The 16,824-nt window shown below is 48.4% G+C and overlaps 1 protein-coding gene across 2 annotated transcripts; it reads right to left on the bottom strand.

Moving 5' to 3' along the window:
• Nucleotides 1–5,431: 5,431 nt before the first annotated feature.
• On the bottom strand, nucleotides 5,432–15,550 carry KLK6 (kallikrein related peptidase 6). 2 transcript variants are annotated; one of them, XM_039247878.1, is made up of 7 exons: nucleotides 15,434–15,550; nucleotides 14,675–14,725; nucleotides 14,203–14,250; nucleotides 13,722–13,878; nucleotides 10,201–10,448; nucleotides 9,030–9,166; nucleotides 5,432–6,115 (listed from the first exon to the last, which is right to left on the bottom strand). In XM_039247878.1, exons 3-7 carry the CDS (start codon nucleotides 14,240–14,242, stop codon nucleotides 5,963–5,965), a joined length of 735 nt encoding a protein of 244 aa, XP_039103809.1. In that variant the 5' UTR covers nucleotides 14,243–14,250; nucleotides 14,675–14,725; nucleotides 15,434–15,550; the 3' UTR covers nucleotides 5,432–5,962. The 2 variants fall into 2 exon arrangements, with proteins under 2 accessions (XP_039103809.1, XP_039103818.1); XM_039247887.1 differs by lacking the exon at nucleotides 14,675–14,725.
• Between the last annotated feature and the right edge of the window lie 1,274 nt (nucleotides 15,551–16,824).

Below are 16,824 nucleotides of genomic sequence, written 5' to 3'. Positions count from 1 at the left end.
GGCCTGCAACCCTTGTCCCCCAGCCTCACGTTCCTGCCTCTGACCTGCTCTGGGTGCTCTTCTTGGGGCCAGGAGTTTTCTTTATTTTCCATGACTTTTACTCCTTCCACTTCTCTGTCCCCGCCTTATCTTTTCCCACCTGTGTCTCTGTTTTTTTTCAAACCCTTACAGCCTTCTTCATCTGTTTTTGTGTCCCTCTAAATCTTTCTGAGTCTCTCTCAATGTAAAGCACCCACCGAGTATCTGGTTTTGGGTCTCTCCCCCCAGCTCACATCGCCCCCACCTTAGCATCCCGTCTCTCTGTGTCTCCACGTCTGTCTCTGTCCCTCCCTCTCTTTCTGTGTCTCTAACCCTTGCTCTTTATCTGCCTCTGTGAGTTTCCCTCTTTGTAATGATTCTGAGTGGTGCATATCTTGAACATTCCTTAAAATTCTTATCTTATAGGGGACACCTGGGTGGCTCAGTCGGCTAAGTGTCTGACTTTGGCTCAGGTCATGATCTCACGGTTCGTGGGTTCGAGCCCCGCGTTGGGCTCTGTGCTGACAGCTCAGAGCCTGGAGCCTGCTTCAGATTCTGTGTCTCCCTCTCTCTCTGACCCTCCCCTGCTCACGCTGTCTCTCTCTCTCTCTCAGAAAGAAATAAAACATTAAAAAAATTTTTTTAACTTCTTATCTTATATATTTTTAAAGTTTATTTATTTTGAGAGAGAGAGAGAGCAGGGAAGGGGCAAAGGGAGAGAGAGAGAGAGACAGAGAGAGAGAAAACCCCAAACACACTCAGCTAGGAGCCAGACTTGGGGCTCAATCTCAGGATTGTAAGATCATGACCTGAGACGAAATCGAGAGTCTGTTGCTCAATCAACTGAACCACCAGGTGCCCCCAGAATTGTCACCTGTTTCCTTTACTTCTGTTTTGCTTTTTTTTTTTTTACAGCTTTGAGGTATAATCTGAGTACAATAAACTGTGTATATTTAATGTGTATGATTTGATGAGTTTTGACACATATATACCCAACCGTCACCGCAGACAGTGAGCAAGTCCATCACCCCCTTAGTTTCCTCCTATCCCTTTATGTGCCTGTGATTCTCCGTCTCTGTCCCTCTACACCTCAGGGTCTCTCTATGTATCCTTCCTTCTTGGATATCTCTCTTTGCTCTCTGATTCTATCCTTCTTAATCTCCCTGTTTCTGTCTTGTGCCTACATCATTCTGTCCCTCCGTCTCTCCTTCTCTGTCTGTCTCTCTGTCAATGGCTCTAAGTATCTGTATCTCTGTGTCTTTCTGTCCCTCTGCCTCCCTCACCTTGCATTTTGGAAGCCACTTTGTAAGAGATCCCTCATCCCTCCTCCTGCCCCTCACCCTGGGGGGGGGCCACAGGGCAGAAAAGGGCAGGGATCCAGTCGGCGGTGGGGGGGGGACCTGCAGAGGCCTAGGCTGGGCTGGCACAGCCAGGCGTGGGTGAGAAGGTTGGGCAGGGCCACCTGTTGATGGGAAAAGAGGCCAGGAGAAGGGGTGGGTGGCTCCTGGCCCTGTAGGAAATGGGGCACTGGGTGGGGAGCCCAAGAAGTGGCTTCTCTATCACCAGTCCTGGGTCATCTGGGCTTGTCTTTCCTGATCTTTTCTCCATTTGGTCTCTTCTTTCTGCCTGGCCCCAACTCTCTGCATCTGCCTCTAACATCGTCTCCAAGTCTCTGACCCACTGGGATGTGAGAGCCAAGCACTCACTCAACAGCTCCTTCCTGGGCACCCACTGTGTGCCAGACTGGGGTGAGCTAAGTGGACAAGGAGCTCTGGAGATGGTCCCTTTTGGAACTCGCATTCCTTGAGGGTAATACTAAACTGTACGGCTCACGTCTGTGAGTCTGCCCCTGTGAGCCAGAGGCTTCAGAGACCTTGAGGTTGCTTTCAGTCTATAGGGAGAAAGAAACTATTCTGAAGTTTATTTTGATTATTGCAATTTATATGGCATGTATTAGAGTGACAAATCCAGCAAACTGCTTCTTTCTTAATATTTCAATATTTTAATATTGAATTTCTTTAATATTTCAAGGCTGTCTTACAACCCTTTTAATTCTAGATCTGCCTTTATTTTTTTAAAAAAATTTTTAATGTTTTTTATTTATTTCTTTTTTTTAACATTTTTTTATTTATTTCTAGGAGAAATAGAGAGAGACAGCGTGAGCAGGGGAGGGTCAGAGAGAGAGAGACACAGACTCCGAAACAGACTCCAGGCTCTGAGCCGACAGTCAGCACAGAGCCCGACGCGGGGCTCAAACCCACGAACCGCGAGATCATGACCCAAGCGAAAGTCAGACGCTCAACCGACTAAGCCACCCAGGCGCCCCTTTATTTATTTCTGAGAGAGAGAGAAAGACAGCATGAGCAGGGGAGGGTCAGAGAGAGAGGGAGACACAGAATCTGAAGCAGGCTCCAGGCTCTGAGCTGTCTGCACAGAGCCCGATGTGGGGCTCGAACCCAGGAACCATGAGATCATGACTTGAGCCGAAGCCAGACGTTTAACCGACTGAGCCACCCAGGTGCCCCTTCAAACATTTTAAACTACATTTCTAAAACCAACACATTCAATCTCTTCTGGAAGCCCTTTAAATTTTAGACAGGCATTTAAGTAAATTTATACACCTGTGTAGATCACACTTGTACCTATGATCAACATTATAGTCTCTCAAGTCTTCCAACATTGGACATAAATTTGGTATGACTCCAACTTAAAAACCACAGACAGGGGTGCCTGGGTGGCTCAGTCGATTAAGCATCTGACTTTGGCTCAGGTCATGATCTTGCCATTCTCGAGTTTGAGCTCTGCACTGGGCTCTGTGCTGACAGCTCAGAGCCTGGAGCCTACTTCAGATCCTGTGTCTTCCTCTCTCTGCCCCTCCCCCCCACTCTCTCTCTTTCTCAAAAATAAACATTAGAAAAAAATTTTAAAAACCCAGAGACCAATGGCATATTTCAAGCTGAAGTCAGAAGATTGTCTCTATAACAGGCAAAATTCTCTTAGATGTACAAGCACCTTAACATGCAAAGATTCTGCTTCAAAAAAAGATTCGTGTTAAGCCTCTAAACACGCCCATGCTCAACTTGAAAACATACCAGGATTGGAAGGAGACTACTTGCAGCAGAACAAAGACTGAAACTCTGGCACCAACCCTCTGGAAGTCAAATTCTGGCTTGTCCATCTACTGTCTGTGAGACTTTGGGTAAATCATGGAGCCTCTCTGTCTCAGTTTCTCTATCTGTAAAATCAGATCGATAATGGTACTTAGCTCATGGGCTTGCTATGAAGATTAAGTGAGTTAATATATGAAGTCCTTAGACCAGTGCTTGGGATGTGCTAAGTAAATGTTTATTACTAGTAGTATCCATTAAAGAAAATAATTTTCAGGACGTCTGAGTAGCTCAGTCAGTTAAGTGTCCAAGACTTGAGCTCAGCGGATTTCTCATGGTTTGTGAGATCGAGCCCTTCATCAGGCTTTGCATTGAGTGTGGAGTCTGCTTGAGATTCTCTTCCTCTCTCTGCCCCTCCCCTGCTTGTGTTCTCTGTCTCAAAATAAATAAATAAACATTAAAAAAAAAAAAGGAAGAGAATTCTCTCTCAATTAACTGAAGTTGATTTTGTTCTTCCGGACACCCATTGGCTGGTTCCTCCTGGTGACTCCAGTGCATTTCATGGCCCTGTTTGTCATTTATAACCTTTGGAAGGGATTGGCCAGGGCGGGCCCAGACCATTCACATAATTTAATATTTCCATGTACACATAAAAATGAGCCACTCCCTCCCATCATGTGACTTGACCAACTTTCACGTGGCTTTGGTTTTTAAGACATGCAAGTGTGAGGGGCGCCTGGGTGGCTCAGTCGGTTAAGCATCCGACTTCGGCTCAGGTCATGGTTTCACAGCTCGTAGGTCACGGTCTCATAGCTTGTGGGTTTGAGCCCCACATTGGGCTCTGTGCTGACAGCTCCGAGCCTGGAGCCTGCTTCAGATTCTGTGTCTCCCTTTCTCTCTGTCCCTCCCCTGCTCACACTGTCTCTCAAAAATAAATGAAAACATTAAAAATTTTTTTTTAAAAAGACATGCAAGTGTGCTTTTTCTCTAAATCTGAAGACCGTTGCAACTTGAGGTTTTCTGTTCTTTTAAAAGACTCCCTCTGTCTTTGGACACATAACTCTCTCACTGTAGAATAACATATAATTGACTTTGAACATATCCTATGACGTGATTACTCTGTGTAATAACTTCCAATTTCGTTTTACGCTGTGCTGGGCAAAATAAGGTTGCAGTAAATATTGAAATAGATGAATTGCTGTCTCTGATTCTCCCTCTGTTCCTAAATATCTATCTGCTTGTAGGTCCAGCCCCCATGTAGAGCTCTCTTTTCCCTCTCTCTCTGGGAGCCCCTACCTATCCCACTCACCTCATGGAAGGACATCTGGCTTAGAGGCTGATTTGCCTTCCTCAGAGATGATGCAGAAGGGTTGTAAGAAAAGTTTTCTCTGAGGACAGGGACAGGTCTGGGACTTGAGGGTAGAGGTGTATACAGCAATTAGGGATCATGCATGGTGCACGTTGGTGAGAGAAGCCAGAAAGCATGGAGAAGCCTGGTGTCTGCTCCCCTCATTTCCTGGGGGGACCTACAGTCTCCTCCCCTCTGCCCATTGCTGTCCCTTCAAATGGACCACAGCAAGATATTTCTAGTGCACAGATCTGACCCTGTCCTTTTCTCAAGGCCCTCAGGATCAAGGCCAAGTGCTTCTTCCTGGCACTCAAGGCCAACACTACCTTCCACTGACCCACACTTCCAGCCACACCACTCACTTCTCCTGCCTCAAACCCCGCCTCCCCCATCCTGGGTGATTCGCCATCTCTGGGGCACACCTGATGCTCTCACACCCCCAGGCCTTTACAGGTTGTCTCCTCTATGAGAACGTCACCCACTCAACTCTTTCCATAAAATGACCTCATATTCAGCCTCCTTCTCCAGACCACCCAGCCCCTGCTCAGCCCTCCTCTCTCCCTACACCATCACTTCAACTTCCTCCTTGGCCTCTAGTCTCCTCTCTCTGGTTCATCCCATACAAGGCCCCATTGCTGTCCCTGCTCACAAGCCTTCCATGGCTCCCCACTGCCCTCAGGAAAAAGTCCAATCCTGTCAATCTGGGTCTTAGATCCTTTGGTATCTGGGTGCTGCTCTGCTCTCCCGTCTACACACAGTGACCTCCCAGTCCTCTCCCCTCCCTGCTCTCACTTCTATAAGAGGCATTGAGGGAAGAGAGCCACCATGAAGGCTAGAACCAGGTGGAATACTCACAGATGTCTTCCTGGAGGGGAGGAAAAACCAAACTGGGCTGCAAAAGGGAACTAAGAATATCTGGATTTCAGAGAGGCAGACATGTGATAAAAGCCAAAAAGCATTATAATAATAAAATCCACTCTTTATTGTTCAAGCAGGTATGCCAGGCACTGTTGTATGTTTTCCACACATTCGAAATCTTGAATCCTCCCAACAACAGCAGCCACCCAATGAGGAATGTCCTGTCATTATCCTTATTTTACAGATGAGAAAATCTACACAGTGAAGGAAGTCACTTCCCAAGGGCAGGCGACTAGCAAGGGGCAGAATTTTGCCAGACTTGTGACCACTCCTCTGTAGGAAGGAGTGGAGCCCATGGGACAACCAGGGAAGAAGAAATACTTGGAAGGAATTTTCCTGTATTCTCTTAGTGGTGAGGGTAAGACCTTAGCTCACACCCCACTCACCCCCAGTGATGGGAGGACGGGGCTGGGGTAATATCAGGGTGAATTTGTGCTGTCACGTCACTGCTTTTATTAAGCATTAAGGGTTGGCTCTAGGCAGGTGGGGGGAGGGTAAAGTCTTGGTCAGAGATATCCTGGAGCCAGCAGGTGGGGATCACAGGTCAAGAGTTGGATGTGACATGTCAGGGTTAGTTGGCCTGAATGGTTTTTCGGATCCAGTGGCCATATCTGCAGACATCTGTGTAGACTCCTGGCTTCTCCTTGGATCCACAGGGGACATTTCCCCATGACACAAGACCTCGGAGGCGGTCTCCACATACCAGCGGGCCCCCAGAATCACCCTAGAGAAAAGAGTGAGAGAGTCAGATACAGAAACACACACAGAGAAAAGAGACACTGACTCCTGGGTGGTTCGGTAGGTGGAACATGCAACTCTTGATCTCAGGGTTGTGAGTTTGAGCCCCATGTTGAGTATAGAGATTACTTAAAAATAAAATCTTGGGATGGGGGTGCCTAAGTGGCTCAGTCGGTTAAATGTCCAACTTCATCTCAGGTCATGATCTCGAAGTTTGTGAGTTTGAGCCTCGTGTCTGGCTCTGTGCTGATGGCTCGGAGTCTGGAGCCTGTTTCAGATTCTGTGTCTCCCTCTCTCTGCCCTGCACCCTCTCACACTCTGTCTCTTTCTCTCTCTCAAAAATAAATGAACTTTATGGGAAAAATAGTTGGGGAGAGGGAGGGAGGCAAGCCATGAGAGACTCTTGAATGCTGAGAACAAACTGAGGGCTGATGGAGGTGGAGGAGAGAGGAAGGGGGGTGATGGACATGGAGGAGGGCACTTGTGGGGATGAGCACTGGGTGTTATATGGAAACCAACTTGACAACAAATTATTTAAAAAAAAGAAAAAAGAAAAAAGAAAAAAGAAATAAATTTTTAAAAAGTAAAATAGAGGGGCGGCTCAGTTGGTTAAGCGTCTGACTTTGGCTTAGCTCATGATCTCATGGTTTGTGGGTTTGAGCCCTGCATCAGGCTCTGTGCTGACAGCTAGTTCGGAGCCTGGGACCTGTTTCACATTTTGTATCTTCCTCTCTCTATGACCCTCCCCTGCTCACACTGTCTCTCTCTCTCTCTCTCTCTCTGTCTGTCTCTCAGAAATAAATAAAAAACATTAAAAAATAAATAAATAAAATAAAATCTTGGTCGCCTGAGTGGCTCAGTCATTAAGCATCTACTTTGGCTCAAGTCATGATCTCACAGTTTTTAAGTTCGAGTCCCACATTGGGTGAGTTCAAGCCCCACTTGAGGTGAGCTCAAGCCTCAATTGGGATAAAAACCACGAGCCCCACTTTGGGGATGAGCACTGAGTGTTATGTAGAAACTAATTTGACAATAAACTATTTGTAAAAAAAAAAAAAAAAACAAAAACCACGAGCCCCGCTTCTGTCTGTCTCTCATAAATAAATAAATAAATAAATAAATAAATAAATAAATAAAATCTTTAAAAAAAAGACAGAGAGACCAGAAGGTCACACAGAGACACGTAGAGAAAGAGAGAGAGGGAGAGGGAGAGACATTCAGAGATGGATAGACTTAGGGACAGAGAGAGAGGCAGACAGACATACACACACACAAAGTCACAGACAGGAAAATAGCACTGAGGGAGACTCAAACGTGGATAAACAGAGATAATCCCAAGATCCAGAAAGGCATTGAGGGAAGAGAAAGAAAAAGAATAAAGGTTAGGAACAGAGACTGAAGGGTATGGAGAAAGGCAGAGGTGCAGAGTGATGTGGCGAGATATATATATATATCACAAAACCTATTGCATGCATGATTTTACATTTATATTTATATTCTATTAAATACTCATATTTCTATAAGTCTATTCATATAATATTTATGTTTATATATGTAAACACACATGTAAAGAGACAGCAAAAGAGAGATCTAAAGAGAAGACATACAAACCTTCAGTTACAAGATAAGTAAGTAATGGGAAGTAATACACAGCATGATGACTATAGTCAACACTGGTTTGTGATATCCAGGAAGGTTTTCAAGAGAGAACATCCTAAGAGTTCTCACAAGGAATAAAACACTTTCTTTTCTTTTTTCCTTTCCTTTCTTTCTTTCCTTCCTTCCTTATTTCCTTCCTTCCTCCCTCCCTCCTTTCTTTCTTTCTTTCTTTCTTTCTTTCTTTCTTTCTTTCTTTCTTTCTTTCTTTCTTTCTTTCTTTCTTTCTTTCTTTCTCTCTCTTCTTTCTCTTCTTTCTCTCCTTCTCCTTCTTCTTCTTTTCTCTTTTTATTGAATCCACAGGGGATAATGGGTGCTAAGTTAACTGACTGCCATAATCATTCCACAATATATGGAAGTCAAACACTATGCTATACACTGGAAACTTCTACAATGATGTTTGCATGCTGATATGTACGCATGTCAACAAAACTGGGGAGAGAAAAGACAGTTTTGGAAATGGAGTCTGTCTGATTGCCCTTTCTTTGTGTCCAACTAGCCGTGTATCACTTTCTCTATCTCTGTCTCTTTTTCCTTCTTAACTGGTCTCTTCATGTCCCTCAATGCACTGGGTAAATTTTGCCATAAATAGGAGAAATCTGATGAATGATGGGGAAAACAAAATCCCAAGTTAAAGGAGGTATTTGGGAATGGGGGTGAGCCCTATCTCTCTGCAGCTGTGGTCTGCCCACCTCCCGAGCTCGGCAATGTCCGAACAGGACTTGTAGGGGCTGTTTGAGGAAGGATGGTCCCCTCACACCATCTGCCTCCTTTTTTTTTTTTTTAATGTTTTATTTATTTATTTCGAGGAGAGAGAGAGAGAGAGAGACAGCATGAGCAGGGGAGGGTCAGAGAGAGAGGGAGTCACAGACTCTGAAACAGGCTCCAGGCTCCGAGCTGGCTGTCAGCACAGAGCCCGACGCGGGGCGCGAACCCACGAACCGCGAGATCATGACCTGAGCGAAAGTCAGACGCTTAACCGACTAAGCCACCCGGGCGCCCCACCATCTGCCTCCTTACTGTGTCTCTCTGGTTCTTGATCTCTCTGTTTCCATCCTTGTCTCTACTGGCTGTCTTTACATCTCTGCCTGTTCCTGGATGTGTCTTTGAGTATCAGCTTAAGACTCTCTCCCTGGGATTCTCTCCCAGCATGTAAAGCTCTAGTTCTCCTTCTTCCTGTAAAGTATCTTTTTCCTTCTGTCTCTGCTCTTGGCTAGGTAACTAGCAGGTCCCGGTGGCCTCACCTGGCAGGAATCCTTCCCGTACTTTTCATCCCCGGCGCACACCATGTTCTGGGTGATCTGGCTGGGGTAGGCATGCTCACACTCCTCATGGGACACCAGATGGATGTATGCACACTGGATGGTGTTAGGGAAACCACCTGCAGAGAGAAATGGGCCAGGCTCACCTCACAACCTGTCCTTCTCACGTCCTCACCAGCGATCTTCCAACCCCTACAAGTCACCTCTCCCCTAATGGTCCTTATTTCCCACTGGTTCCCTTCTTCCTATTTGTCTTTCTTTCATAAAAACCCATTTCCACTGGCCCTGACTCCTGATTGGTCCCTCTTTACATCATTCTTTCCTCTCATTGGCCCATCTTCCTTATTAGTTGTCCCTTCTCTGGGAATCCTCATTTCTTATTGGCTTTCCCCTTCTCTGAGGTTCTGCCTCTCCTCTTCCCTTTCATTGATCTCATCTTTTTCAGTAGTTGCAGGCAGCCATTAGACTCTATTCTTCCGTTAGTCCTTCTTTCACCCTTTCCTCATTCATTGGGCCCTTCTTTCCATTGATTGGCCAACATTTGACCGTGGTCCTTTCCTAACTGGTCTCATTTCCTCTCCATTGGCTCTCCCTTCCTATTGGCCCTTCATCCAATGGTCCACCTTCCCTTTTTGGCCCTTTACTCACAGGCCAGTCCACCTTCAATGGTTCCTGTTGACCTACTAGACTTGTTCCTCCCCTAGTCCTTTCTCTAGTGATTCGTCTTGACCACTGACCCTCGCTCAGTTGGTTCCTCTCCATTATCATTCTCTACCCCATTTGCACTCTCAATTTATGTCTTTCAGTTCGCTGCCCTGCTTTATTGATACCTCTTCTTCCATTAGTCCATCCTCCATTTATCTCTTCCTGATTATCTGTGTGTCCTGATTGGTTTCTTTTGATCATTTACCTCCTTGATTAGAATTTTCCCACTGACCCTCCTTTTTCATTGGCCCATTTCTCCATATCATTCATTCATGAGTCTACTTTCTCCACTGGCTATTCACTCATTCATCCTACTCCCATATTTCCTCCCCTTCCCATTGACCTTTCACACATTGACACACTGCCCCATCAGTTTTCATGATTATCCCACCTCCTCCATAGACTGGCACCCATTGGTCTCCTTCCCCATCACCCTCCCCCTACTGACCATCAGCTGTCTTGCCCCAGCCTAGGATGTGGCAGCTGGTGTGGTTGGCCGAGCAGTCTTTCTCCAGGGGGAGGGGCTGAATGCGTTCAGAGAATTTGGCTGGGTGAGCCAGGCGTAACAGCATGATGTCCTGGTCATGAGTGGCAGCATTGTAGCCAGGGTGGGGCACAGCCCGGACAACAGAGCTCTGCTCCTGGAAACTCTCCCTTTGCTGAAGGTTGTGCTTCCCCAGGTAGACCTGAAGATTCCTGGGAAAGAGGAGGGCTGGGTCTTACCTGGAGCCCTTGGGTTGCAGCTGAGACTCCGGAGGGGTCTGTGATGGCAGGAGAGGGTGGCCTGGTGCACCATGAACCATCTGGCCCTCCCAGCTCAGAAAATGACAACTTCATCCTTCCATAATAACTTTGGAGACTATTCCTGACTCTCTTTATTTTATGCCTCACATAAAAGCTTCCCAGAAATCCTTTTGGATCTCCAAAGTATATCCAGGATGTGACCACTTCTCACCCCCACTGCTACCATCTTGGTCTGGAGCCATCATCTCTTACTGGAGCAATGGCAGTAGCCACCTCACTGGACTCCTTGTTTCTGCCTTTGCCCCTTCACAGTCTATCCTCCACAAAACAACCAGATAAATTTTAACAACATAAAATATCCTGCCTCACCCTGTCCCTCCTCTGCTCAGACTCCTCCCATGCATGACTCCCATCTCATTCAGAGTAAAGGCTGAAGTTTTCACCCTAACCCACAAGGTTTTGTGCATCCTACCCTCATCACATCTCAGATATCACCTCAGCCCACTCTTACCCTCTCTCCTGCTCCAGCCACACTTGCTTCCCTGCCTTTCCTTGAACACAGCAGTCATCTTATCATCCCAGGGTCTTTGCACTGGCTGCTTCTTCTGCCAACAACTCTTCCCCCCACATACCTGCATAGCTCCCTCCCACACCTCTTTCAAATGCCACCTTCTCAGTGAGGCCTTCACTGATAAGCCAATTTAAATGCAAATATCCATCTTAGTAGGCAAGTCCTATTTCTCTTTCTTTGCCACCAGAGAACCTACCATCACCATCTGATATACTATATCTGTAGTGTTAAATATTTACTTGTTTTATTTTCTCTCTTCCTACCATAGTAGCACTGTCCAATAGAACTTTCCCAGGCATGCAGTTGTTTGATATGGTGGCCACTAGACACAAGTGGCTACTGAGCACTTGACATGTGGCTCCTAGGTTTGTCATCTTATTGCATTTTTCTTGTTTTTTTTTTTAAATTTTTAATGTTTTATTTCTGAGAGAGAGGGACAGTGTGAGCAGGGGAGGGTCAGAGAGAGAGGGAGACACAGAATCTGAAGCAGGCTCCAGCCTCTGAGCTACCAGCACAGAGCCCGACATGGGGCTCTAACCCACGAACCATGAGATCATGACCTGAGCTGAAGTCAGATGCCTAACCAACTGAGCCACCCATGCACCCCTTATTGCATTTTTCTTAATGTAAATTTAATTGGCCATTTGTGGCTACCACATTAAGTGGCACAGCTCTAGAATATCAAATGGGGTTTTTGTTTTGTTCAGATACAGCATCCTCAGTGCCTAGACCTGTGTCTATGATATTTATGCTAGATAAACAATGAGTATTTGTGAAATGAATCAAAGAGTCACTCCCTTGCTCAAAATTGTCTCATGGCTCCCCATTGCCCTTGGAGTAAAATTCCTTCTACCATCCTCGACCCCACTATGAACGGTAAATTTCTTAGAGCACTCCAGACTGTTTCCAGCTCAAGGACTTTTTCTTTGCATTTCTGCTTCTCTGAATGTTCTTCCCTGCCTCTTCATTTGTCTACCCTTGCTCATTTCCCATGCTTCAGCTTGAACTTCATCTCATTAGAAGGTCCTTCCTGACACCCTCCTCCATCTAAAGTGGGTACTTCTGTTCTTTTCTCTCAAGGAACCTTCCCTGTTCTTTTCCTTCACTGGACATAGGGTAATTTTTAATTATATGATTTTTGATGGGCTTGTTTGTTAAATAACTTTCTGTGTCTTTCTGCTCCTGCATTCCCAAAAGTAGAGATTCTGTATTTCTCTCATCCACTGCTGAATCCCCACTGCCCTGCTCAAATCTGGCTCTTAGTAGATGCTTTGATCAATGTGCACCAAATGGATGAATGAGAATGGTGAGCACAATGCTTGAGCCTGAGGACCCTTGAGTCCATAACCTTGCATGATTAAACCTCTCCCCCTACAGTGGGGAGTGGCACTTGTTGGTTTCCAAACACTTGAATTGCCACTTACTATTTCTCTGAGTCTCAGTGTCCTCATCTCCAAAATAGGGCAAAGAGTCCCTTATTGTGGATATAACGGAAAACAGATATATACTACTTACTTCAGCACCTGGTCCATAGTTAGTGTTGAACAAAATGGCAACTGTTAATCTAACTGGTGGTCATTTGTGCCCTGAGGATTGGTCTTGGGCCCTCTATGCTTTTCTACCTATGCCTGCTTTTTGGGTGATCTCATCCCACCCCGTGTTTAAATACCATTTATTTGTGATGACACCTTCACGTTTATCTCCAGCTCTGATCTATCACCTGAGCACCAGCGGCTTACCTTCATGCTTCTTGGACTTCTCCCTGGTACCTCCAAATCACCATGGCTAAAGCAAAATGTCTGACACTCCTCAGCCCATATCCAAACTGGCCCTCTTTCCCTCTCCCCTGACTCAGAGAAACACCACAAAACACCCACTTGTTTGAGTCAAATACCTGGAGGTCAGCCCTGCTTCTTCCATTCCACATCACCAAGTCCTGTTGGCTCAGTCTCAAATACCTCCCAAGCTTTCTGCCTCTCCTCCATCCCCACTGCCACCACGCTGGTCCAAGCCACCATCCTCAGGTCAATCTATGCACATCCCTTCATTTCTCCTTGCCCAGCCCACTTTCCATAGCGTGGCTGGCATGCTCTTAAGAAATGAAAATCAGGGGCACCTGGGTGGCTCAGTCAGTTGAGCGTCTGACTTCAGCTCAGGTCATGATCTCACGGTTCGTGGGTTCCAGCCCCGCGTCGGGCTCACTGCTGTCAGCCCGTCAGTGTAGAGCCTGCTTTGGATACTTTGCCCTTCCCTTGTTTGCACTCTCCCAAAAATAAATAAATACATATTTTTAATGTGAATCAAATCATGCTGCTTCCCTGAATGAAATTCTCCACTGGCTTCTCACTGCACTAGGAATGAAATCCAATTCTCCATCACTGCCTACAGGGCCCTGCATGATCTGATCCCCAATTAGAAGGTCTGTTCATAAAAGCAGCAATTTTGCTTGTCTCCTTCACTGCTGTATCCCCAGGGCCCCAGACAGATATTTAATGCACAGTTAAATACTGGCCAGATGAGCCTGGTTTCCAGGTGGCCTTGTGCTGGGACAGGGGATGTGTGTCACTTTGTGCCTGAAATCTGCACAACCCCCCACCCCCACCCCATCGAGGCCTCAGTGCAACCACTCCTCACTCCCGGCGTGGAGAACTCACGGCTTTTTGCAGTGGGCAGCGGTGAGGACCCACTGCGGGTGAATGAGGACCCCTCCGCAGAGCAAGTGGCCCAACGTGTAGAGGGCAGCTTGGTAGGGGTGAGACGTCTGCTCACAGGGTCCGCCATGCAGGACCTTATTCTGCTCCTCCGCCCAGGCTGAGAGAGGAAAAGTCTGATTCAGGGAGGAGGCCTGGAGACACCAGGTGAATCCCCCATGGTGAACCTCAATGCTGTCCCCGTGTTCCAGGTCACCTCCTTCCCACCCCCACCCTCAAACTCTTCTCTGTCTTCCAGACCACCTCCCACTCCCCTTCCTATCTGCGTCTCCCCATCCTTAACCATGTCCCCGACTCCCTCCTCACTCCAAGCCCACCCCACCTCCATGTCTGTGCAAAGCCCATCCACACCCTTAAACTCCTTCCCATCAGCAGCCCCCATGGCACCCCCCAAACTGCCCCATCCTGTCCCCTTTCTTCCCACCTGTGGCCATCAAGATCAGTGCTACTGTCAGCGTCTTCATGCCCGTTCCTGAGAAGGGAAGTCAAATGATCCTTAGCCTCTGTCTCAGACTAACCCCCCAAAGGCCCTTTCTCCATCCCTCTGCCACCTCCCACACTCCGGCCTGCATGCTCTTCTGACCCTTGACATCTGTCCTCACTTAGCCTCCTGATTTCTTGTCACTCTAACCACGTCTTCCATCCTGGGGACCCACGAAGGCAGGTGGACTGAGAAGCCGGAACTGCATGTGGTGGTGGGCAGCTCACAGTGTGGTTCTCGTTTAGTCTCTTGCTCCTCTGGGCTCCAGTGTGCCTGGCGGCCTACAGAAGGGCTGGCTCCAGAGCAGCCCTGGACTTCCTCCTTCCCCATGGGATTTTTCTTCTGCACCTCGGCTCTGTGCTCACCCTGTCGCTCACCCCACACCTGGAAGTTCTGGGGTGCAGAGTGATCTTACCTGCTGGGGGCCAGCTACGTGGGGGTCCAGAGGACTCCTGGCCGAGGGGTTCTTGGGTTGGAGCAGGGACAGCACGTGCACAGGCAGATAGACAAAGAGGCAGAGAGACTCAGAAATGCAGGGTGTTACGGGGAGAGACGGGACACTGAGAGCAGAGAGAATGCCTCAGAGCCAGAGCCAGAGGGGCAGACAGCAGAGGACGTATGGGCTGTGGGGCCCAGGCCAGACAGACACCCGGGCTTCCTGGCCTCCCTGGAAGAGGCTGTTCCTGTCCTCAGACACTCCTGGTGCTTCCTTTTAACCCCTGTCTGCCCAGGTCCCTGAGGCTGGAGGCCGCCCCACCCTTTCCTCCTCACCCCGACTTCCCACACACATTCCTTCCATCCCCATGTCCCCTGCCTCTGCTCCTGATGGCCCCTGACCGGGCTTCCACGGAAGGGAACAACAGCCCCTGAGTGAATTGGGGGCCTGGACTCCAGGGTCTGAGGAGGGGGGGAGGGGTGCCTAGAGTTCTAGACCTTTAGGAGAAGGGCCTGGGTACCTGCACTTTTGAGTCTCAAGGAGGAAAGATGGGAACTTGTTCTCCTCACTCCCTAGACTTCTAGGTCCTTGAGCAGGAAGATGTCTGAGGACCCAAATTCTAACGCCCAGGGGAGCAAACCGTGCCCCCTGGCCTGCAGGCCGTCGCTCCCGGATCGCTGCTGTCAGGCACTGAAAACCAGGCCACGTGGGTCAGTGGGGTTAGGGTGATTCACGCACCTGCCCGTAAGTCCCTCTGTGGGTGCTGACGACCTCCGTGTCCCCACCGTAATCAGCAAGCCAGTGAGAAAGCATGTGTCACCAAGCTGGCATCCGCCTCTGCCCTGGGCTGGGGCGCAGGCCCAGGCACTGTGGGGAAAGGGGCCTCGAACAATCGGGCTTTGTCCACCCCCAGCACCCAGTGCCATGCTCCCAGCAGCTCCGTTTCTCAACCTCTCTTCCGGGCAGGCGGGCGGCTGTGTCAACAGCTTCCCTTTGTCCCTGTCTGACAGTCCTGTTGCTGTCCTTTGATTGTCCACCCACCTCTGCCCGGATGTGAGAACTTCTGACCCTCCTGACCCCCCGCTCCAGACTTGCCCACCTCTGAGGTCTCACTGTCCACCTCTGTCCCCCCGGCCATGGTTGGGACACATCCGTCTCTTTCTCTGGGTTTTCCTGTGTTTCCTCTGTCTCTTTCCCATCTTTTTCTCTGGATCTCTGTCCTATTCTTTCTCCCTATTCTCCGAGTCTTTGTTGACACATCTCGGTCTGCTTATCCTCCCCTGGCTTCCCCTGCATTTCCAGGAGACCCCCTGCCCCTGCCCATGTGGGTTAGTTCCCCAGACAGAGCCAGAAGGGTGATGGGGAGCAGGGAAGCTAGGAGACAGGAGGGTTTATGATGAAATTCAACATATAGGGAGAGGCTTGGAAATAAGCAGGGATGCAAGAAAATGTGAGAGGGATGTGGGAGTGTGAAATGGGGGCCTCGGATGCTGCGGAAGGATCTAGAGGGATGTGAGGAGGTGCTTTGAAGCTGGGCCTTGAAAGTCGCGCTCAGTGTTGGTCAGGAGGAGGGCGTGGAGGCCTGGCTTGTGGTGGGTGTGGGGTGGGGAACAGGAGTGTGGCCTTGGGGAGGGAACTAAAGATGGATGTGATGAGCACAGGGCATGAGAAGGAAAATGAGGGCTTGTGGGGAGATCACTAGACACGGTGACAACTGATATCAGCAATGTCCACCTCAGCACCAGCTTGGGCGTTGGAGGATGAAAGTCAACGCTTGACATTCAAAATATTCTTAGGCTGGGGCGCCTGGGTGGCTTGGTCGGTTAAGCGTCCGACTTTCGCTTAGGTCATGATCTCGCGGTTCGTGGGTTCGAGCCCCGCGTCGGGCTCTGTGCTGACTGCTAGCTCAGAGCCTGGAGCCTGTTTCAGTCTGTGACTCCCTCTCTCTCTGACCTTCCCCTGCTCATGCTGTCTCTCTCTCTCTCTCCTAGAAATAAATAAAACATAAAAAAAAAAAACCAAAATATTCTTAGGCTGCTCCCGTGCCCCCAACCTCCCCCAGGCCCTTCATACCCATGTTCCCACTGAACTCAGCATCTTCTCAGAACCCACCATCCTCCCTGACAGCC

This window comes from Hyaena hyaena, unplaced genomic scaffold, assembly GCF_003009895.1.
Source record: "Hyaena hyaena isolate Hyena2069 unplaced genomic scaffold, ASM300989v1 scaffold_9, whole genome shotgun sequence".
In the NCBI taxonomy this organism is placed as follows: domain Eukaryota; kingdom Metazoa; phylum Chordata; class Mammalia; order Carnivora; family Hyaenidae; genus Hyaena; species Hyaena hyaena.
This window is presented reverse-complemented; position numbering and strand designations above follow the sequence as displayed.